At 43.4% G+C, this 21,813-nt stretch overlaps 1 protein-coding gene across 2 annotated transcripts in view; it reads right to left on the reverse strand.

Moving 5' to 3' along the window:
* ERCC2 (ERCC excision repair 2, TFIIH core complex helicase subunit) overlaps nucleotides 1–9,074 on the reverse strand; it is a 1,394,405-nt gene extending 1,385,331 nt beyond the window's left edge. Inside the window, exon 1 of one of the 2 annotated variants that reach the window (XM_069207765.1) lies at nucleotides 8,941–9,074. In XM_069207765.1, the coding sequence (XP_069063866.1) occupies nucleotides 8,941–8,945 (5 nt within the window). In that variant the 5' untranslated portion in view covers nucleotides 8,946–9,074. The remainder of the gene's footprint in view (nucleotides 1–8,940) is intronic. The other variant, XM_069207766.1, reaches the window with a different exon arrangement.
* Between the last annotated feature and the right edge of the window lie 12,739 nt (nucleotides 9,075–21,813).

Consider the following 21,813-nt stretch of genomic DNA (forward strand, 5'->3'; position numbering starts at 1 on the left):
ACACTGTTCATGCACTGTATTTTACTGTCTGAGCATAATGCCTTGCTTCTGTCTTGGTACAGAATATATGTTGATGCTACTACATGAGGCAATCATTGTGTTATGTGTTACTGAAAATGCCAGTAAAAATAGATTTTGAAAAACTTTACCGGCAAAATAGTGATTGATTTGCATAACTGTATTTGCTTTCTTCAGTGTTGCATTTTCATATTTTTTTCATGCAACTTGTGTGACGCACATTGAGCCGAGGTACCGCTTGATGTCTGGGTGAGTTCAGGATGTGTATGGATGTTCATGATGGGGCACAATTGAGAAGTCTGGAGCAGAGGCTGAAGACAGTGCAGGTTTGTCACAGTCCCTGTAAGTGGCACAAACGTTTTAAGAGTACATATTCATCCAAACCTTGGCCTCTCTACAGGGTGAACAGAACAATAGTCACATATGTGCTAATTGTAAATACCATTTAATGTAAAAGTGTTTGATTAAGGGGCACAGTTGTCTAAGTACTGGCTGCACCAAAGGAAAGGAAAATGTTGTATTTGCAGGTGAGGAGAGAGAGGGAGAAAAAAAAACAGAGGACTTGGTAATGAGAGGTGACACAAGGAAGTACATGTAGAAGGAATAGACAAATTCAGAAACATGTGGGGAGAAAAGGTCATAAGGGTCTAACCAAGAGAGACTGCATAGGAAATTGTTTCACAGGTAAATACTGGAGTGACTGAGACACTCCAAGGACGCCACACTTTCACAGACCTTAGTAATGTTTAATAGTCTCATATTCACAGAACTGGAGCACTTGCAATTCTAATTATTCTCAGCATTATCATAAGTATTAATCATGTATCTTATATCGCAAAAAAGCATTCGCAAAATTGTTAATATTGAAAAAGTCCACGGCGATGTTCACAATGATACGTTCACATATAACAACGAAATCACATCACCATTACTGAATTCACCCATCATTAACTCTCCATCAACACCGACTCCAAAGTACGTGGTCAGGCAGGCTCTGAAACCTAGGCCTGAGGTTACTGACAGAGGTCACAGGAGGGGCAGCACATAGCCAGCAAACAAACCTGCAAACATGAAACTCAAGCTCGGTCCCACAGATAAGTGCAGGGACACCACAACGGTCCCAGGAGACTGGCCCCAATAAAGCACTCATGGCCAGAGGGGTGTTTGCATTCCCAAACACCATAAAGTCAGATGCCACATGTAATTAGGAACACTCATCCAATCAGAACACAGCAACACACTGCCATCATGCACCCCTCGGCCCGGACATCTGCTGGCCCTTTTGTCCATGCAAGGTCGAAGCCCACATGCATTTGTGACTCAAAGTCAACTGTTCACACTCTTTACCCTAAAAGGAATGCTGTAATTGTTTTATGGTAGTCAAAGAAATATATAAAACATCGCGTAGATCAACTGTACTTTGAGACAGCCCTCAGACACCAGTTCTGTAAATGTTCTCCCAGCTGTAATATTTTATTAAACAAACTGTTTTTGCTCTGCCAAACGCCTCTTGTCTGTGTTTTTTCAAGGCAAATTCACATTCAAGCAACAAATTCAATAGGTTTGGCTTGTTTTCATTGTGTGACATGTCTCAATGCAATAGTGGAGTGTATGCAGCTAAGATGGATTTAACCATGCTATGTAGTTTTAAGCCTATCTTGGTCCAACCGTGCCTTCACAGTGTAAGGTCTTCTGCTGGTCTTGGGTGGACTCCATAAAGTGGTCTACTCTAGGAGTAACAGTGCCTCAGAGGTCGAACTCCAATAAAAACTGGGTAGACTGTATAAAGTGATTTAATGGTGGTGAAACATTGCCTCCAGAGGTCAGGTTTCTATCACAACTAGGTAGACTCCATAAAGTGGCCTACTTGTGGTGTCAGTGATAGCTATTGCACCAGGAGCCAAGGTCTAGGGGGCACACTCTGCATGACAGACTGAATTGAGGTAGGACAAGCCTACTAAGATCATTGCGCGAGTGGTAGTTCTCAAGAGATATTACACCTGAATAATAACTCCGGTAGTTAATGCGGCTGAGGGAAAGATCTAAGAGTTGTCTAGTCACAGGTGTGACTCATGATATAGTAGCTTAGAGAGTAAATATTCCTGCTACAAAGCACAACGTGTGACTTGCACAACACATGACAGCTCAGTGGTATGTTGTTTTGGTCGCAGAGATCTTTTTGTTAATTGGTGTTCATTAAGTAATTGAGCATATTGAGCTATGAACTGGCATCAAAGTATTGCATGTAAATTGAAAGGCATAGGTTGAGAAGCTTATTGATTTTCCCCTTCAATCTTTCGCTATTCTAAAGTTGCTCAAAATGTTATTAGTACGAGACCCCAGTAATTGACATACGTTTATGGAGCAGATTTATTAACAATTTGCACCTGGTTTGCATTACAAAAGTGATGCAAACCTGGTGCAAACTGATGTTTGGAACTTGCTTTATAGCGCAAAATATGAACTGCGCACTAAAGTAGCACTATGCACTACTTTATGTCAAGGAGGCATGCCATGGGTGGTACATTGATTTCCCTGTGCACTCACCCATGGATTTTGACACTGATCCCTATCTTCTAAATTGGGTAGAAAGGAATTGGCATCAAAATGAATGTCTCCTTGAGGCAGATGTAAAAAGTTAGAAAAAAAGATGTATTTGTTTTTTCAAATCTTTCCAACATTGTATGTGTGCTGTACCACACGGCACAGAAATAAAGTGCTAAAATGTTAAGCTTGGTCAAAACATAGAATATGGTGCTAGGTGGTTACCCTTCCAATAGAAAACCTAAGGTTGACATCATACAAACACTCTTGCAGCAAGGTGTGCATTGTGTGCATTGGCATAAGGTAGCCCAAGGTACGCCAGCACTATAGGAGACAGTTACAGCACTATATCATAGTAGGTATGGCTCTGACGTGCAATCTGCTTTTCACGCAATATGTGCAGCAACATTAGTTAGTGCGCAGCATGAAAACTTAATCTGCCCCTTTAGTTCCCTAAACCATGCACTTTTCCCACATAATGACTATCAGTATGGGTGACTCTTCCACCTTGTTGTCCTCATTGTTTTAAGTAAGGTTTCCTACACATTGAGTGTAGGAAAATGCCACTGTTGGCATGATTACACCCTAACCTTTTGCCTTTTGTTGATGCTAGTTATGATTGAAAGGGTGCTGGGGCCCTGCTAACCAGGCCCCAGCACCAGTGTTCTTTCCCTAAACTGTACCTTTGTTCCCACAATTGGCACAGCCCTGGCACACAGATAAGTCCCTTATAAATGGTACCACTGGTACCAAGGGCCTTGTGGCCAGGGAAGGTCTCTAAGGGCTGCAGCATGTATTATGTCACCCTGGGGACCACTCACTGAGCACATGCACACTGCCTCACAGCCTGTGTGTGCTGGTGGGGAGAAAAAGACTAAGTCGACATGGCACTGCCCTCAGAGTGCCATACCCACAACCCACTGCCTGTGGCATAGGTAAGACATCCCTCTAGCACAGCCTGAAGACAGGGTGCATTATACCACAGGTGAGGGCATAGCTGCATGATCACTATGCCCCTACAGTGTCTAAGCCAATTCTTAGACATTGTAAGAGCAGGGTAGCCATAAAGAGTATATGTGCTGGGAGTTTGTCAAACACAAACTCCACAGTTCCATAATGGCTACCCTGAATACTGGGACGTTTGGTATCAAACGTCTCAGCACAATAAATCCACACTGATGCCAATGTGGGATTTATTGAGAAATGCACACAGAAAGCATCTTAGAGATGCCCCGTATACCAGTCCAACTACTAGTGCTAGGCTGACCAGTTTCTGCCAGCCTGCCACATCCAGAGAGGTTTCTGGCCCCATGGGGTGAGTGCCTTTGTGCACTCTATGGCCAGGAACAAAGCCTGTACTGGGTGGAGGTGCTTCACACCTTGCCCCATAGGAACTGTAACACCTGGCGGTGAGTCTCAAAGGCTCAAGCCTGGTGTTACAGTACCCCAGAGCACTCCAGATAGTGGAGATGCCCACCCCCCCAGACACAGCCCACACGTCCGGAGGAGATCATGAGAAAAACAAGGAGGAGTCACCCTCCAGCCAGGACAGCCCCTAAGGTGTCCTGAACTGAGGTGACCCCTGCCTTAGGAAATCCTCTGTCTTGCTTAGGTTGATTCCCCGCAATAGGATGTGCCCCCCTCCCCACAGGGAGAAGGCACAAAGGGGTTGTAGCCAACCTTACTTACTTACCTGCTAGCAGACTGGAACCGGAGCACCCCTAGTCTCCATAGGAGCCTATGCTATTTGGTCCCTACTTTGACCTCTGCACCTGACTGGCCCTGTGTTGCTGGTGCTGGGTGTTTACGGTTGACTTGAACCCCCAATGGTGGGCTGCCTATGCCCTGGAGACTGAACTTGTTTTACTTACCTGAAAAACTAACCTGTACTTCCCTCCCCCAGGAACTGTTGATTTTTGCAGTGTCCACTTTTAAAATAGATTATTGCCATTTTTACCAAAACTGTGTACATTACTGTTTTAATTCCAAGTTCCATATTTACCTATGCCAAGTTCATCCAAATAAAGACACTCCCGGATCCTTCAGCTCACTCTAGCAACTTTCTACTTTCTCCCTTTGTGACGCTTTTTTGTTTTTCTCTTCCTCCGTCTTTCCCATATGTGTCTTTTACTCGCAGCAAATGCTTGAGGCCAAAGAATAAACCCCGGCCCTCAAAAATAAGTGCTGGTGCTTAGCACCGGAAACAAGCACAAATTAAGCACCGATGATAGTGAGGAAATCAGTGAAGGAGAAGATCAGAGGGGCGCCAATAAAGATTGCTGCATGGGTCCTGACAAAGCCAGCAGTGGGTGGTGTAGCAGTGCCTTTAGAGGCCGGGCTCCTATCTCACAAGGTAGACTCCTTAAAGTGACTTACTAGTGATTTCTCTGTGCCAACAAAGGTCAGGCTTCTATCGCAACTTTCTAGACTCCATTAAGTGATTTGCTGGTGGTGTAAAAGTGCCTCAGGAGATTGGGCTATTTTTCAGTCAGGAGCAACTCCAATTGTATCTTATTTAATAGGCACTTTCTCTTAGCCTGCCATTTAAACCTTGGATCTCAGTAGAATAATGAACATGAAAGCTACTGGTATCAAGTTCACCAAGGACTAGGGCTCATCTAAAAATCAACATAGATAACAATGAATGGCACATTTGTTTGTATTCCGCCTTATGTGTGGCATATTTAAATGCTCCAGTGAGAAATTCGGAACACACACTCAGGGTACTCACGCTGGACATTAATACCCTTTATTTTATATGACACTGCAATCAAACCCTTCCATGTACATCCATTGTAATTTTGGGTCCTATTTAATCATCCTCTTGGAGTGTTCTTTGAGGCCTAGCAAGAGGTATTATAGAAAACTGTAAAGAAATGCTTCATTACAATATACTTTTTTCTCATCCCTACCATGTGCCAATCACTAAAACTGTCCAATGAGCTTGAAATACACAATTCCATTTCCTTAATAATTAATGGAAAGAAATGACAAGTCTCCTGTAAAATTGTGTTTAGACTCTAGAGTGAATTAAGAAATTTAACTAGCCAAGTATGTATTAAAATGCACCATTCACTAGTTTTCTCCAAAACGTCTTTGATGTTTCCAAAGTTCCCAAAGAGAACGCCTAGCCATGTGTAAATATTTACATAAAAGCTCTCAACTTTTGAAGTGAAACACAGAGGTGTGGAATTCCGATATCCCAACGCCCAGGACATATTCTTTGAGGTCAAGGACAACAAGTTTTCATGTTTATGTTGTCCTTGGACAAGTAGGCCCAACCCCTGCAACACAAACCCTGTGACTGCAAGTTTACAGGGAAGGGAAAGTCAGCAGTTGAGGTAATATTTTTGTCCAATGTTAATACTGTTCGAACTTTTATTTATGGTTCATTAATGCAAAGCCTTTATTATTAGGGTGAGCACTCTAAATACACTTTGTAAGGTCACACTGCACTACTGACAGTGGTTCCACAGTGTAAAAAAAAAAAAGTGTACACACGTTTGAAAGGTTTAACAATATGAGGCTGTGTATAATATTCCCAGCATGCACTCTGATCTCTGATTAGATGCAGATGTTTGCAGAAGCATGTAAGCAAGACTGACGATTCTTTGCTTTCAAAATAAAATGTTCAGAAAAAAATGTAAATAGGAAAAAAAGTGTTGCTAAATTACTGTGAAATATTAGGTACTTTTGCTTTGAAGCATCATTTTGTAAAATGTACTGATACATGTTAATATTTCCAAAAATATTGATAATGGAAAATCAGTGTAATTTTCAGCAACGTTATGGGAAACATGAAAATAAACAAGCACTGGCAAAGTCAAAAGGATCCAACAGTGGTTGTCAGTCTTTTGGTTTTGTCACTGCGTGTTTGCTTTGACATAGTTTTTGAAACACTTTATTTTTGTTGGAGCTGCCAGGCCCTCACCGCAGTGTTACAAACATTGGCAAAAAACAAAAAAGAAATTCTGGTCTCAAAAAGCACACATTGTCACAGTAGTTCCTGGCACTGAACAAAACTACTTTGTGTGCCAATAGGCTCCTTGCAGAAAAGCAGAATGTGGTCACTCACAGTAAAGCCAGCCAACAGATAGATAGAGAAATAGAATTTTATTTAAAAACAAAATGCCTTGGTTAACGTCAGACATAACTAGGAGCCCAATTCTTAAAGAAAGTTACAAAAGTGTACCCATGGTTTATGTCTTTGCATTAGTGGCTTTTATTAATTCACATGAATTTACAGAAGTAGACCAGGAAATTGTACTCATAGAAAATATTTGTGAGGTGTATTTTAGCATGAACAGATATGCATGTGTAGATTTGCTCATGTGAAAATCTATTGAGCATTTACAAGTTCACTTTCCCTCCAAACACGTTGTCCCCAAACCTGGAAGAACTTCTGCTTCTGCCCTTGTCAGGAGTAAACTTTCAACCTTTCCACGTATGAGAAAATCCTTAAAACATGGAAGTTAGTAAGTTTGCAAAGAGTCAAAGGTATGCCAGACCTGGAACTATTGCTTATTGCTTCCTCCAGCCCCAGCATGTAGATCTGTGGAATGGTGGGAAAATAATGAAAATGCTATAGTAGGGCTTGAAATTGATAGTATTCAAACCCTACTATAGCATTAGCCCTGGTATAATCAGAGAGGCTTTCACAGCTCTTACATAATGAGATTGTTGCCATAATGTATCACCTCACTATATGGCAACAAAGGGGCAAGTAGAATTTATTACAGGACAAGTAGATTTAAGAAGTTATCTGTCAGATGGACAAGTAGATATTTTATTAAATTCCATAACCCTGGATACAACAATCTCTCTTCAATCAATCAATCAAAAAAATGTATAGAGCGCGCTACTCACCCATGAGGGTCTCAAGGCGCTTGTGGAGGGGGTGGGGGGGCGAAGGGGGGTTACTGTTCAAACAGCCATGTCTTGAGGTTTTTTCTGAAGAGTAGGAGGTCTTTGGTTTTGCGGAGGTTGGTGGGGAGGGAGTCCCAGGTCTTGGGGGTGAAGTAGGAGAAGGATCTGCCTCCTGTAGTATTTCGTTGGATGCGGTGGACTGTAGCTAGTGCGAGGTCGGCTGATCGGAGGTTGCGGGTGGGAGTGTGGAAGTTCACTCTTTCGTTAAGGTATGTCAGGCCGGTGTTGTGGAGGGATTTGTGTGCGTGGATGAGGATCTTGAAAGTGATTCTCTTGTCTATGGGGAGCCAGTGAAGGGATTTGAGGTGTGGTGAGATTCGTCTGTGGCGGGGGAGACCAAGGACGAGGCATGCGGCTGTGTTCTGGATTCTTTGGAGTTTGCGTTTGAGTTTGAGTGTGGTGCCGGCGTAGAGGGCGTTACCGTAGTCTAGTCTGCTGCTGATGAGTGCATGGGTGACTGTCTTCCTGGTCTCTGGGGGAATCCATTTGAAGGATTTTTTTTAGAGTGCGGAGTGTGTGGAAGCAGGAGGAGGTTAGTGAACTGATTTGTTGTGTCATGGAGAGGGAGGGGTCCGGGATGATGCTGAGGTTGCGGGCGTGGTTTGCAGGGGTGGGAGCGGGGCCTAGGGCAGTGGGCCACCAGGAGTCGCTCCCATATGGTTTTGTTGGGACCGAAGATGATGATCTTGGTTTTGTTGGAGTTAAGCTTGAGGTGGTTAGTTGTCATCCAGTTGGCGGTGTCGAGGAGAGCAGTGTGAAGGTTGGTTTTGGCGGTGGTGGGGTTGCAGGTGAGACATTTGCTGTGCATGCTCAAAAACATTTTGGGTAGAACCAAGAATGGAAAGCTGCATAGTTTTTTTCACTAGGACCTTACACACCCAACTAAGCCATGAAGAAGTTGTTGTGTTCAGTGAGAAAGAATGCTAATTATCTTACATCCATACCCAAACCACAACTGACCAGCAGGGTTCACACAACTAAAGACAGAGATTGCAAGCTCCCATTAAACGAAGTTTAAAAATTAAGACAGAAGAATGGGCGCCAGATATTGCTAAGGTAGTACCCACTAAGATCCAACATCACTAAAGCTATGATAATATTACTTTCACAAATTAAGCATGGCTATATGAGACAGACGTCAGAGCTTAAGCAGATCTCCAAAAATCTGTTGTAGACTTTTGCTCGCTTGGCCCATGGCCCACCTAGGCTTCTTAACTGCCCACCTATAGGCTTCTACATAGCCCACCTTGATCGATATTATGGGAGCGGAGCCAAAGGCTAATTATGCATACAACCACGCTAACGTATCACTCAAGAGTATCTTTACATATTCTGGATCTGGACAAAATCACCTATAAGTGAATCTCAATCACGAAAAGTCCTAAATAAAAAGACTTGGAATGCATTTGTAGCCTACTTCTATTACATACGACTTTAACTAAAGCTACTCACTTCATAATCCTTGTTTCCGTTCGCACTCTCTGTTTGAAAACGAGTTTACGCCAGACACATCATGGAGGTCTCGTTTGGTCTCGCGTTGCCTGGTTCCAACATGGCCGACATTCCCGACAAAGTCGCGCACAGCTTGCAACGTTGGTTAGGTTTGCTAACCGGGGAGATTGGAATAGTGTTATTCCAACATTCTAGCCTGTTAATATGTGAAACATCAGGGAAGTAATAAATTAGTAAAGGCCGAACGCTTCTTAAATTTTCTGCTCTAACCGCAATGGTCTGTTAACCGGTGCAGGGAGCTAACGCGAACAGTATAAATAAACATACTGTCCGCATATTAGTGGTAGGTCGATTGGAAGTAAGTGCAACTATCGTAGAAAAAACGCCTAAAGTAAGTTTATTAACATCTAATCATAGTGTAGGAACACGAAATTATTAAGTGTGCCAGTCGTTTTTGGCTTATTTCTTTTGGCAGTAGCGCTTGTTCTATCACAGTGGCTCCCTTGAATGTTGTTATTATAGTTTTAACCCCTTTGCTGCCAGGCCTTTCCCCACTCCTGTGCCAGGCCTTTTTTTGCCTATTTGGGGCAGTACCCGCTTAGGCCCTCATAACTTTTTGTCCACATAAGCTAACCAAGCCAAATTTGCGTCCTTTTTTTCCAGCATCCTAGGGATTCTAGAGGTACCCAGACTTTGCGGCTTCCCCTGAAGGAGGCCAAGAAATTAGCCAAAATACAGTGAAAATTTCGTTTTTTTTCAAAAAAATTGGAAAAAGCGGCTGCAGAAGAAGGCTTGTGGTTTTTCCCCTGAAAATGGCATCAACAAAGGGTTTGCGGTGCTAAACTCAGCAGCTTCCCAGCTTTCAGGAACAGGCAGACGTGAATCAGAAAACCCAGTTTCTCAACACAATTTGGGCATTTTACTGGGACATACCCCATTTTTGCAATTTTTTGTGCTTCCAGCCTCCTTCCAGTCAGTGACAGAAATGGACATGAAACCAATGCTGGATCCCAGAAACCTAAACATTTCTGAAAAGTAGACAAAATTCTGAATTCAGCAAGGGGTCATTTGTGTAGATCCTACAAGGGTTTCCTACAGAAAATAACAACTGACAAAGAAAAATATTGAAATTTAGGTGAAAAAAACATCAATTTTTCTCTACGTTTTACTCTGTAACTTTTCCCTGCAATGTCAGATTATCGAAAGCAATATACCGTTACGTCTGCTGGACTCCTCTGGTTGCGGGGATATATAGGGCTTGTAGGTTCATCAAGAACCCTAGGTACCCAGAGCCAATAAATGAGCTGCACCCAGCAGTGCGTTTTCATTCTATACCAGGTATACAGCAATTCATTTGCTGAAATATAAAGAGTAAAAAATAGCTATCAAGAAAACCTCTGTATTTCCAAAAAGGGCACAAGATAAGGTGTTGAGGAGCAGTGGTTATTTGCACATCTCTGAATTCCGGGGTGACCATACTAGCATGTGAATTACAGGGCATTTCTCAAATAGATGTCTTTTTTACACACTCTCCTATATTTGGAAGGGAAAAATGTAGAGAAAGACAAGGGGCAATAACACTTGTTTTGCTAATCTATGTTCCCCCAAGTCTCCCGATAAAAAAGATACCTCACTTGTGTGGGTAGGCCTAGCGCCCGCGTCAAGAAATGCCCCAAAACGCAACGTGGACACATCCCATTTTTTTGTAAGAAAACAGAGGTGTTTTTTGCAAAGTGCCTACCTGTAGATTTTGGCCTCTAGCTCAGCCGGCACCTAGGGAAACCTACCAAACCTGTGCATTTTTTAAAACTAGAGACCTAGGGGAATCCAAGATGGGCTGACTTGTGGGGCTCTGACTAGGTTCTGTTACCCAGAATCCTTTGCAAACCTCAAAATGTGGCTAAAAAAACACATGTTCCTCACATTTCTGTGGCAGAAAGTTCTGGAATCTGAGAGGAGCCACAAATTTTCTTGCACCCAGTGTTCCCCCAAGTCTCCCGATAAAAATGATACCTCACTTATGTGGGTAGGCCTAGCGCCCGCGACAGGAAATGCCCCAAAGCGCAACGTGGACACATCCAATTTTTTGAAAGAAAACAGAGGTGTTTTTTGCAAAGTGTCTACCTGTAGATTTTGGCCTCTAGCTGAGCCGGCACCTAGGGAAACCTACCAAACCTGTGCATTTTTGAAAACTAGAAACCTAGGGGAATCCAAGATGGGCTGACTTGTGGGGCTCTGACTAGGTTCTGTTACCCAGAATCCTTTGCAAACCTCAAAATTTGGCTAAAAAAACACATGTTCCTCACATTTCTGTGGTAGAAAGTTCTGGAATCTGAGAGGAGCCACAAATTTCCTTCCACCCAGCGTTCCCCCAAATCTCCCGATAAAAATGATACCTCACTTGTGTGGGTAGGCCTAGCGCCCGTGACAGGAAATGCCTCAAAGCGCAACGTGGACCCATCCAATTTTTTGAAAGAAAACAGAGGTGTTTTTTGCAAAGTGACTACCTGTAGATTTTGGCCTCTAGCTCAGCCGGCACCTAGGGAAACCTACCAAACCTATGCATTGTTTAAAACTAGAGACCTAGGGGAATCCAAGATGGGGTGACTTGTGGGGCTCTGACCAGGTTCTGTTACCCAGAATCCTTTGCAAACCTCAAAATTTGGCTAAAAAAACACATGTTCCTCACATTTCTGTGGCAGAAAGTTCTGCAATCTGAGAGGAGCCACAAATTTCCTTCCACTCAGCGTTCCCCCAAGTCTCCCGATAAAAATGATACCTCACTTGTGTGGGTAGGCCTAGCGCCCGCAACAGGAAATGCCCCAAAGCGCAACGTGGACACACCCAATTTTTTGAAAGAAAACAGAGGTGTTTTTTGCAAAGTGCCTACCTGTAGATTTTGGCCTCTAGCTCAGCCGGCACCTAGGGAAACCTACCAAACCTGTGCATTTCTGAAAACTAGAGACCTAGGGAAATCCAAGATGGGGTGACTTGTGGGGCTCGGAACAGGTTCTGTTACCCAGAATCCTTTGCAAACCTCAAAATTTGGCTAACAAAAACACATGTCCCTCACATTTTTGTGGTAGAAAGTTCTGGAATCTGAGAGGAGCCACAAATTTCCTTCCACCCAGCATTCCTCCAAGTCTCCCGATAAAAATGATACCTCACTTGTGTGGGTAGGCCTAGCGCCCGTGACAGGAAATGCCCCAAAGCGCAACGTGGACACATCCAATTTTTTTAAAGAAAACAGGTGTTTTTTTGCAAAGTGCCTACCTGTAGATTTTGGCCTCTAGCTCAGCCGGCACCTAGGGAAACCTACCAAACCTGTGCATTTTTGAAAACTAGAGACCTAGGGGAATCCAAGATGGGCTGACTTGTGGGACTCTGACCAGGTTCTGTTACCCAGAATCTTTTGCAAACCTCAAAATTTGGCTAAAAAAACACATGTTCCTCACATTTCTGTGGCAGAAAGTTCTGGAATCTGAGAGGAGCCACAAATTCCCTTCCACCCAGCGTTCCCCCAAGTCTCCCGATAAAAATGATACCTCACTTGTGTGGGTAGGCCTAGCGCCCGCGTCAGGAAATGCCCCAAAGCGCAACGTGGACACATCCAATTTTTTAAAAGAAAACAGAGGTGTTTTTTGCAAAGTTCCTACCTGTAGATTTTGGCCTCTAGCTCAGCCGGCACCTAGGAAAACCTACCAAACCTATGCATTTCTGAAAACTAGAGACCTAGGGGAATCCAAGATGGGGTGACTTGTGGGGCTCTGACCAAGTTCTGTTACCCAGAATCCTTTGCAAACCTCAAAATTTGGCTAAAAAAACACATGTTCCTCACATTTCTGTGGTAGAAAGTTCTGGAATCTGAGAGGAGCCACAAATTTCCTTCCACTGAGCGTTACCCCAAGTCTCCCGATAAAAATGATACCTCACTTGTGTGGGTAGGCCTAGCGCCCGCGACAGGAAATGCCCCAAAGCGCAACGTGGACACATCCAATTTTTTGAAAGAAAACAGAGGTGTTTTTTGCAAAGTGCCTACCTGTAGATTTTGGCCTCTAGCTCAGCCGGCAGCTAGGGAAACCTACCAAACCGGTGCATTTTTGAAAACTAGAGACCTAGGGGAATCCAAGATGGGGTGGCTTGCGGGGCTCTGACCAGGTTATGTTACCCAGAATCCTTTGCAAACATCAAAATTTGGCCCAAAAAACACTTTTTCCTCTCATTTCGGTGACAGAAAGTTCTGGAATCTGAGAGGAGCCACAAATTTCCTTCCACCCAGCGTTCCCCTAAGTCTCTCGATAAAAATGGTACCTCACTTCTGTGGGGAGGCCTAGCGCCCACGAAAGGAAATGGCCCAAAACACAACGTGGACACAACATATTTTTTCACAGAAAACAGAGGTGTTTTTTGCAACGTGCCTACCTGTGGAGTTTGGCCTCTAGCTCAGCCGGCCCCAGGGGGGGGGCAGAAATGCCCTATAATAAATTCCCCCCCACCCCACCCCCCAGGAGCGACCATTGCCTACGGGGTCGCCCCCCCCTGCGTGACATTGGCGCCAAAAAACAAATCCCCGGTGCCTAGTGGTTTCTGCCCCCTTGGGGGCAGATTGACCTAAAATCGACCAATCTGCCCCCAAGGGGGGCAGAAATGGTCTAAATACAATTTGCCCCCCAGGGGAGCGACCTTTGCCTACGGGGTCGCTCCCCCTGCGTGACATTGGCGCCAAAAAACAAATCCCAGGTGCCTAGTGGTTTCTGCCCCCTTGGGGGCAGATTGACCTAAAATCGACCAATCTGCCCCCAAGGGGGGCAGAAATGCCCTAAATACAATTTGCCCCCAGGGGAGCGACCCTTGCCTGATGGGTCGCTCCCCATCTCTAAAAAAACAAACAAAAAAAAAACACAAAAAAAAATTTGCCCTGGCACCTAGAGGTTTCTGTCCCCCCCCCCCCCCCGGGGGCAGAAATGGCCTAAAATAAATTTGCCCCCCCAGGGAGCGACCCTTGCCTAAGGGGTCGCTCCCCTTGCGTGAAATTCACGCAAAGAAAAAACTCCCTGGTGTCTAGTGGTTTCTGCCCCCAGATTGGCCTCATCAAAATAGGCCAATCTGCCCCCAAGGAGGGCAGAAAAGGCCTAATTATAATTTGCCCCCTAGGAGAGCGACCCTTGCCTAAGGGGTCGCTCCCCACCTTAAAAAAAAAAAAACATAAAACAAAAATAAAAAAATGATCCCTGGTGCCCCACGGTGGGCAGAAAAGGCCTTCCTGAAAAATGCCCCCCCCCTGGGAGCGACCCTTGCCCAAGGGGTCGCTCCCTTATGTCACTTTGTAAAATAAATAAAAAAATCCCTGGGGTCTAGTGGGGTTTCAAAAGCCGGATTGCAAGCAATCCGGCTTTTGAAACCCTGGGAGAGACTTCAAAGGGAAGGAAATACATTTCCTTCCCTTTGAAGCCCCTCCGGGCCTCCCCCAGTGATTGAAAGAGAGGGGAGGCCCTTGTGACAAATCAGCGCGCTGACGTCACAGGGGGGGTGGAAGGGGAAGGTCTTCCCCTTCCATCCCCGCCTTGGGGGGGAGGGGGGTGCACGGGGGGGCGCGCTAACGCTCCCCCAAGTTCCCCTGTGCCTTGGACGAGGTGACCTCGTCCAAGGCACAGGAGAACTGTAGCCTTGGACGAGGTGACCTCGTCCAAGGCACAGAACCGGTTAAGCAGTAAAAACATCACACAAAAATAATCCACTCCAGTTAGAAAAACAAAGCTTCATTTAATAAAGAAAACGACCCAAATGACAAAAATCCAATAAGTAGAAGTCAAGATATACATTTTTAAAGAATAAATGTGAAAGTATCGCCTAGAAACAATAAGCACCTATGGAGGTTTTTCAAGTCACGCTGGACCAGGACAAAGTCAAGAGGTCAGGCTGCCCCTGATGGAGCGCAGGTTGACTACAGGACACCCCCAACAAGGGTCTGCTAAGCAAGAGTGCCTTCATCCACCTTGAAGCACGAGATGTGTCAATGATCCCCATGCAGTTGGGGTGTTGCACCAGATTTCTCCACTCAACTACGGGGATGCATTGGTTTCTGGTGTGATGCGCCTCTTCTGAGTGCAACAGTTCTGAATGTGATGTGCTGAGTTAATCCACGCTGGAGGGGGTGGGAATTTATCTCCCTGCAGTACCAGCAATGCGTTGGTATCAAGGCTGTGTGTCCGGAGGTGATGCAGCAGTTCTGAATGCAATGTGCCTGTCCCAGCAACAGTGGAAATGTGTCAATTCCGATTTCGCAGTAGTTGATGTGTCAGCTTCGATCGGTGCAATGGCATTGATCTGGTAGATGCAGCACTTTATACTCACTTCCAAGTGCCCTGGACTGGGCTGGCACCACTTGGCAGAGCAGGGCATGAAGGAAGCAAAGTCCAGGTGCTGTTTGTAGATTGAACAGAAGCATTTGATGTCCCTGAGACATCAGAGCAGGAGGCAAGCCAGCAAGCTCTTGAAGTAACTTTGGTTCTGGGATGGAGAGATGCAGGTCCAGGCCTTCTCGCTCCCAGGCAGGAGGACAGCAGGTCAGCTCAGCGATGCAGGAGTCGAGCAGAGCAGCAGTTCAGTAGAGTGGCAGTCCTTGCAGCAGCATAGCAGTCCTTCCTCCTGGCAGAGTATCCACAGGTCCAGAAGTGTACTGATTTAGTGGTCTCAGTGGTCCAGAACTTATACCCAGTTGTGCATTTGAAGTGCAGAAGACTTCAATGAAGGGTCTTTGAAGTGGACAGATATCCTCCCTTCCTGCCCTGACTCCAGTCGCACTACATGGGGTATGCAGCTCGTTTTGTCTGGCAGGACACTGCCTTTCAGGTGTAAGGGTCTGCCCCTCCCTCTCATCCTGCCCAGGACAGCCCATCAGGATGTTGAATGCTTATCAGTCACACCTAAGCTCCTTTTATGTGTGGCTGTGTAGAGGAAACAAACCAGCCCAGCAGTCACCCCACCCCAGATGTGTATTGGAGACAGGCAGACAGCACCAAATGGCTAAAATAAGACAATGGCAACTTTCTAAAAGTGGTATTTTTATAACTGCAATTTAAAATCTGATGTCACCATAACTTATGATCTTAAATTATGAGTCCAGAAACACCAAACTTGACAAATGTTTCTCATCCAGATTGACAATGACAGTTATAAGATGTAATAAGGTAATCAAATCCTTATCCTATGGGAGAGATAAGACTTACAGTAGTGAAAAACAAATTTGGGAGTTTTTCACTACCAGGGCAGGTAACACTCAAAGGTACATGTCCTGCCTTTTAAATACATGGCACCCTGCCCTGTAGGTTACATAGGGCCTACCTCAGGGGTGACATATATTTATAAAAAGAGAAAGTTTAGGCCTAGCCAGAGGTTTAAGTTGCCAGGTCGACATGGCAGTTTAAAACTGCACACACAGGCTCTGTAATAGCAGGCCTGAGATGTTAAAGAAGCTACTTGGGTGGGTGGCACAATCAGTGCTGCAGACCCACCAGTAGCATGTAATTTACATGTTCTGGGCACATGCAGTGCACTTCAGTAGGGACTTCTAATTAAATTAAATATGCCAGTGGGGTTAAACCAGTGTTACCATGATTTAGGGGAGAGAGCGCAAGCACTTTAGCACTGGTTAGAAGTGGTAAGATGCACAGGATTCTAAAACCAGGAAAAAATGAGAAAATGGAGGGATACAGGCAAACAGGTGGGAGGAAGAATAATAAGGCTTCAGGTCTAGCACTCTGGGACATATCCCAATCCATCGTCATTCAGGGTCAAGACTGATTTGCATATAGCTGGGTCCAAACTGAGCTGGCATGGTATACAAAGTAATGATGGCTAGTGGCTGAGATCAGTTCAAGCATTCCATTCATCACTTTTTTGGTATAACCTTTTCAAAAGTGGCATTTTCGGAATAGACTTAAAATCAGACTTTACCAATATAGAGGATTTTAAATTATGCATTTCACTATCTCATCCAAAACTGATAAGCTCTTAATAACTGGAATAAGGTAGCATCGTGTTAGTCTAGGGGAGAGATAGCCTTACAACAGTGAAAAACAACTTTAGGAGATTTTTCCTGCCAGCACATGTAAAACTTAAATCCACATGTCCTACTTTATAAATATCATGAACCCTGGCATATGAGCCTTTACAGGCCTACTTTAGGGGTGACTTAAAAAAGGAGGGTTTAGGCCTGGCAACCTTAGGGGTTTTTAACTGTCAGGACATGTAAACTTAATTACACATGTCCTACTTTTTAAATACAATGCACCCTGCCCTATGAGCCTTTAGGATCTAACTTAGGGATACCATAAGTATTAAAAAGGAAGGTTTAGGCCTGGCAAAAGGTTTATTTTGCCAGGTCAAAATGTCAGTTTAACACTGCACTACAGGCTGCAGTGGGAGGCCTGAGACAAGTCTTAAAAGACTACTTTAGTGGGTGACACAATGAGTGCTGCAACCTACTAGTAGCACATAATTTACAGACCTTGGGTACTGACTCATCAGTAAATTAAGGTGGCAATAACGTGTAGGCCAATTGTGCCATGTTTCAGAGACAGAGAGCACAAGCACTTTATTCTTGGTTAGAGGTGTAAGCTGCACAGTCCTACTGCCAACAAAAATTAATTCAGCAAAAACAGGGGGTGAAGGCAAAAAAGGTTTGGGGGAACACCACGCCAAGAGGATGTCAGGTCTAACATACAGGTAATTCAGGAATCATAAATTTAGCACTATTCACTCCGGGTTGTGTGCTAATTGCATACATGGTGACTGTGCACGAGACCCGTCATTACGCATTACCGAGACTACACTTGAATTCTTCTATGAATATATAACCAATACTTACTAGAAATTTCGTCTACATTTTCATGGTGCTTTATTACTTGCAAGGTAAATCTGCTTGCCAACTTTGGCCTCATCTTCAAGTATCATCATCAGGACTCATATCAATCCACATTAACCACTGCATTTAACCTACGTTTATACTCACCTTTAGTAAGTGCTTAATTAAGCTTGAAAAGTATATTACAAGCAATATCAACTTAGTCACTCATTGTTTTATTGTGATTCTCAGGCCAGGTCACAAGGCATATTAATTGTAAGTGACGGTCAGCTTGCTTCCGAAAGAATGTTAACCTGCAATGAAGGTTCTGTTAAGTGAAGTAATAAGCACCAATACGCCAGATAAGTATATTTAGCAACACAAAAGGAATACGTATATTTGAACAGCACTGCCATACCTAGTCGGATTCACTGGTTTAAGAGACGCCCGACGCAGGGGACCGCGTTGCTGCTGCAACAACCCAGTCTTTTTAGGTTGAGCGTGCAAGCACTTTTACCTGTTGTAAGTACTGTGGGTTTTTAACCATGCCCATCTCATGCCCATCACTTTCATTTGTTCCTGGGCTTGCCTTTTAAAAATCACTTGATGTCATTAGTAAATGCTTTACGTTTGTCCCGCCTTGAGGCTGTTTTTGTCACGCCTTGCAGACTGCCCTTGTTACATGGATTATTGCACGATTGCCAATATACCTCAGTGTGGGCGAACAAACTTTTCCTTTTGTCTCTCCCATTCATGCCGCTTGATGCCCATGGCGCTTACAGTGCGAATAGTGCAGAACAGCACAAACTCCACGGGCAGTATTGAAGCACTGGTCACATTGCTCATCATAGTAATTTCTTCTGACTCTCCCCTTAAAACACTTGAAATTGGTAAATTCTTTAGGTAAAAGAGAAATCCTCAAAGTGAAAGCAACTCTCCCGGCACAGCGGGAGAGCTGATACTAAAATATTCACTGCACTCAGGAAATTCGCCCCATAATGCTTTGCAAGGCATTCCTTTTACAAAACATGTTTGCTCATAACTCAGCCTGTGGTGGTCCTAGGGCAATGGGACCACCACCAAAATGTTCAGCATGACATACTCTGTCTAGGGTATCTCTGGATCCCCACACTAGGTTAGCGGGAACCCCAAAATATTAACCCCTCCCACCATTCAGTTTCTTTTCGAGCTTTCTCATGGCTGGAACTTTTATTTTACAACTAGGAGTAGTTTTGATTTAAAGGCCTTGTTTATAATATCATTGCTATAGGCCTGCTACTTATGTAAATGTATAATGCACTACACCCTCTAGGGGCTAAATATATGGTTACACTGCATTATTTATTGCCATTGTTTTGTTTGGTTATCTCCTCTAGGGGCTTGCTATATAATTACATGACCATTTTTTTTTCAAATTATATTTTCATTGTGTGTCCTCTAGGGGTTGTTCTAAGTATTACAGTCATATCAACATACTAAAATATTTGTGTCGCGGAAACTTGCCACATAATGCTTTGCAGGGCATTATTTTTACAAAACATATTTGCTCTTAACTCAGCATGTGGTGGTCCTAGGACAATGGGACCACCTTCAAAACACTGGGCCCCCTCACTATGTCAGTGGGGACTCCTAAACAATAACCCCTACCACCATTCATTAAATGTTTAAGCTCTCTCTGACAGTGATTATGGTACGCTCTTACCTGGAGAGAAGAGCAGCACCAAAAACACAGCGCAGACAATAGGGACCCACCTCCTAACTCCCTACCTAGTCCTCAGAATTATATGTGAGTTCCCGAGTGGTAGGTAAGATTCAGGGAGGAGGGCCTTCCAGGAAGATGTACGCTCAGCTCAATTCTGATCAATGAACTCCCGCCCTTATCACTCTAAACTCTCCCTAAAATCCTACAAAGATGTATGTACCTGCATACGATTGGAAGGCCGCAGTGTGGAAAGCTTCATGGTTAATTCTCACTGGGAATAGATGTGTTGGAGGTTAAGATCATGGATGACATCTAAAACGATATAAAATAAAATATTTGAATTGCCAACTCACAAATCATACATGACTTCACAAGTTTTACTATTTTTTTTTGGTACATTAAGTCATATTACGTGCTCATACATACAGCTTCCTGGGTGTCTTTTTATAACTGCAAGAAGTTGAATTCACTTCAGTAAACTTGTTTCTTGGTTTTCTCTGAAGTAATGCAAAACTTAACTTGGATAGAAATAGTACAGCAACATGAAACAATTCAACACGATATTCATAAAAGGCAAAAGTTCTATAAATTCTTCTTTTTTGCACAAGTGGTTAAGGAACTAATCAAAATCCTCCTTAAGGGTTAAACTTACTTAAGGTATGTTATCAGCATTAGATCTCTTTTAGTTCTTGTGCCTTTGCTAATTAAATGTCTTGTCCTAGTAAACTAATACTGTGAAGTGCTGTGTATTTTTTGTATTACCTTTTAAGATTTTCTTCTTTCCTTTCGGGCATGGTTTGATCCCTGGGTCAAGGTCAATTGAAGTCTGGAATGCTTCATCCTGTAAGTAAAGATTTCAGCTAAAATTTCAGCTCTGATGATTAAATCCAAATGCTTCATGAGTAAAGAAAACAAAGCAAGGTTTATTGACTGGGGTGGGTTTTATAGCTGGTCTCTTGTTGCAGTGCGATGAGTCATACACATGGATCATGTGGTAGCTGTCTTTGGAGATGAATCATCAAGCACCTTGTTTATTGTCACATGCTTCTGCAATGAAAGTCTGGTCACTGCCTTGACTTCCCTTTTGGTAAATAAATGCACATATATCCTAATGCAAACATGGAGGCAAGTAGTGTAACCAAATGCAAATATGTAACCACTGTATTTGTTTCCTAAAGTGTACTGATGTCATATTATCCAACCATAATTTGATGTGAATGTTTTACATGTTTACTTATTTTCACACGATTACTGACTTGTTTTGGCATGATCCTTGACACTCTCATGGCTGGAACTTTTGTTTTATAGCTGAGAGACGTTATGTTTCATGGGCCTTGTTTGTAATGTCATTGTAATAGGCCTGCTAGCATTGAAAAAGTGTAGTCCACTATGCTTTTCTGGGGCTACATATATGATTACATTGCATTACTTTCTCCCATTTATTTAATGTGGTTATGCTCTGTAACGGCTGACTGTATGGTTACATTACCAAATTTCAAACAAATGCATTTTTTATTGTGGTGTCCTCTAGGGGCTGTTCTGAGCATCGCAGTCAACATACTATAATGTTTGCGGCACGAAAACTTGCCCATAATGCTTTGTAGGGCATTACTTTTAAAACAATTATTTGCTCATAACTCAGCCTGTGGTGGTCCTAGGACAATGGGGCCACCTTCAATACGCTCTGTCGCCATCATCTCTGGGTCCATAGACTAGGTTAGTGGGGACCCCAAAATAATAAACCCTCCCACCATTCAGTGCTTTTTAAGCTTTTTCATGTCTAGAACCTTTGTTTTACAGCTGGCAGAAGTTTTGTTTTAAAGGCCTTGTTTGTAATATCATTGCAGTAGGCCTGCTAGCCCTAAAACACCCATTAGGGGCTAAGTATATGGTTATGCTGCAATACTTTCTCCTGTATATTTTAAGGAGGTTAAGCCCTCAAGGCGCTAACAATATGGTTACGTGACTATGTTTTTTACAAATTATATTTTTTGAGCATTACAGTCTAATGCCAAAAGTGTATTTCTGATAAAGGTTTATATGATAATTGTATATGTTTTAATAATCTCTCCTTATTACAATTATTGATTCAGGCCAACCTAACATCCTTATTACACTATGAGTGTTTGAACACTCTTGATAATTTGTTAGACCCTTCTGGTTTATTTATCCTCTGTGGCTGTCCTGTGTCTTATTGGGGAATTGTGTTAGCCAGCCAGCAACTCTGATGGTGTAGTGGTGAAAGTAGTATGCTATTAGAATTAGCATGGCAGATTTAAATTAGGATGCTAAATGAAAACATTTTCATTTTTTGCTGAAGTTAGAG

Source organism: Pleurodeles waltl, chromosome 9 (genome assembly GCF_031143425.1).
Source record: "Pleurodeles waltl isolate 20211129_DDA chromosome 9, aPleWal1.hap1.20221129, whole genome shotgun sequence".
Lineage (NCBI taxonomy): Eukaryota > Metazoa > Chordata > Amphibia > Caudata > Salamandridae > Pleurodeles > Pleurodeles waltl.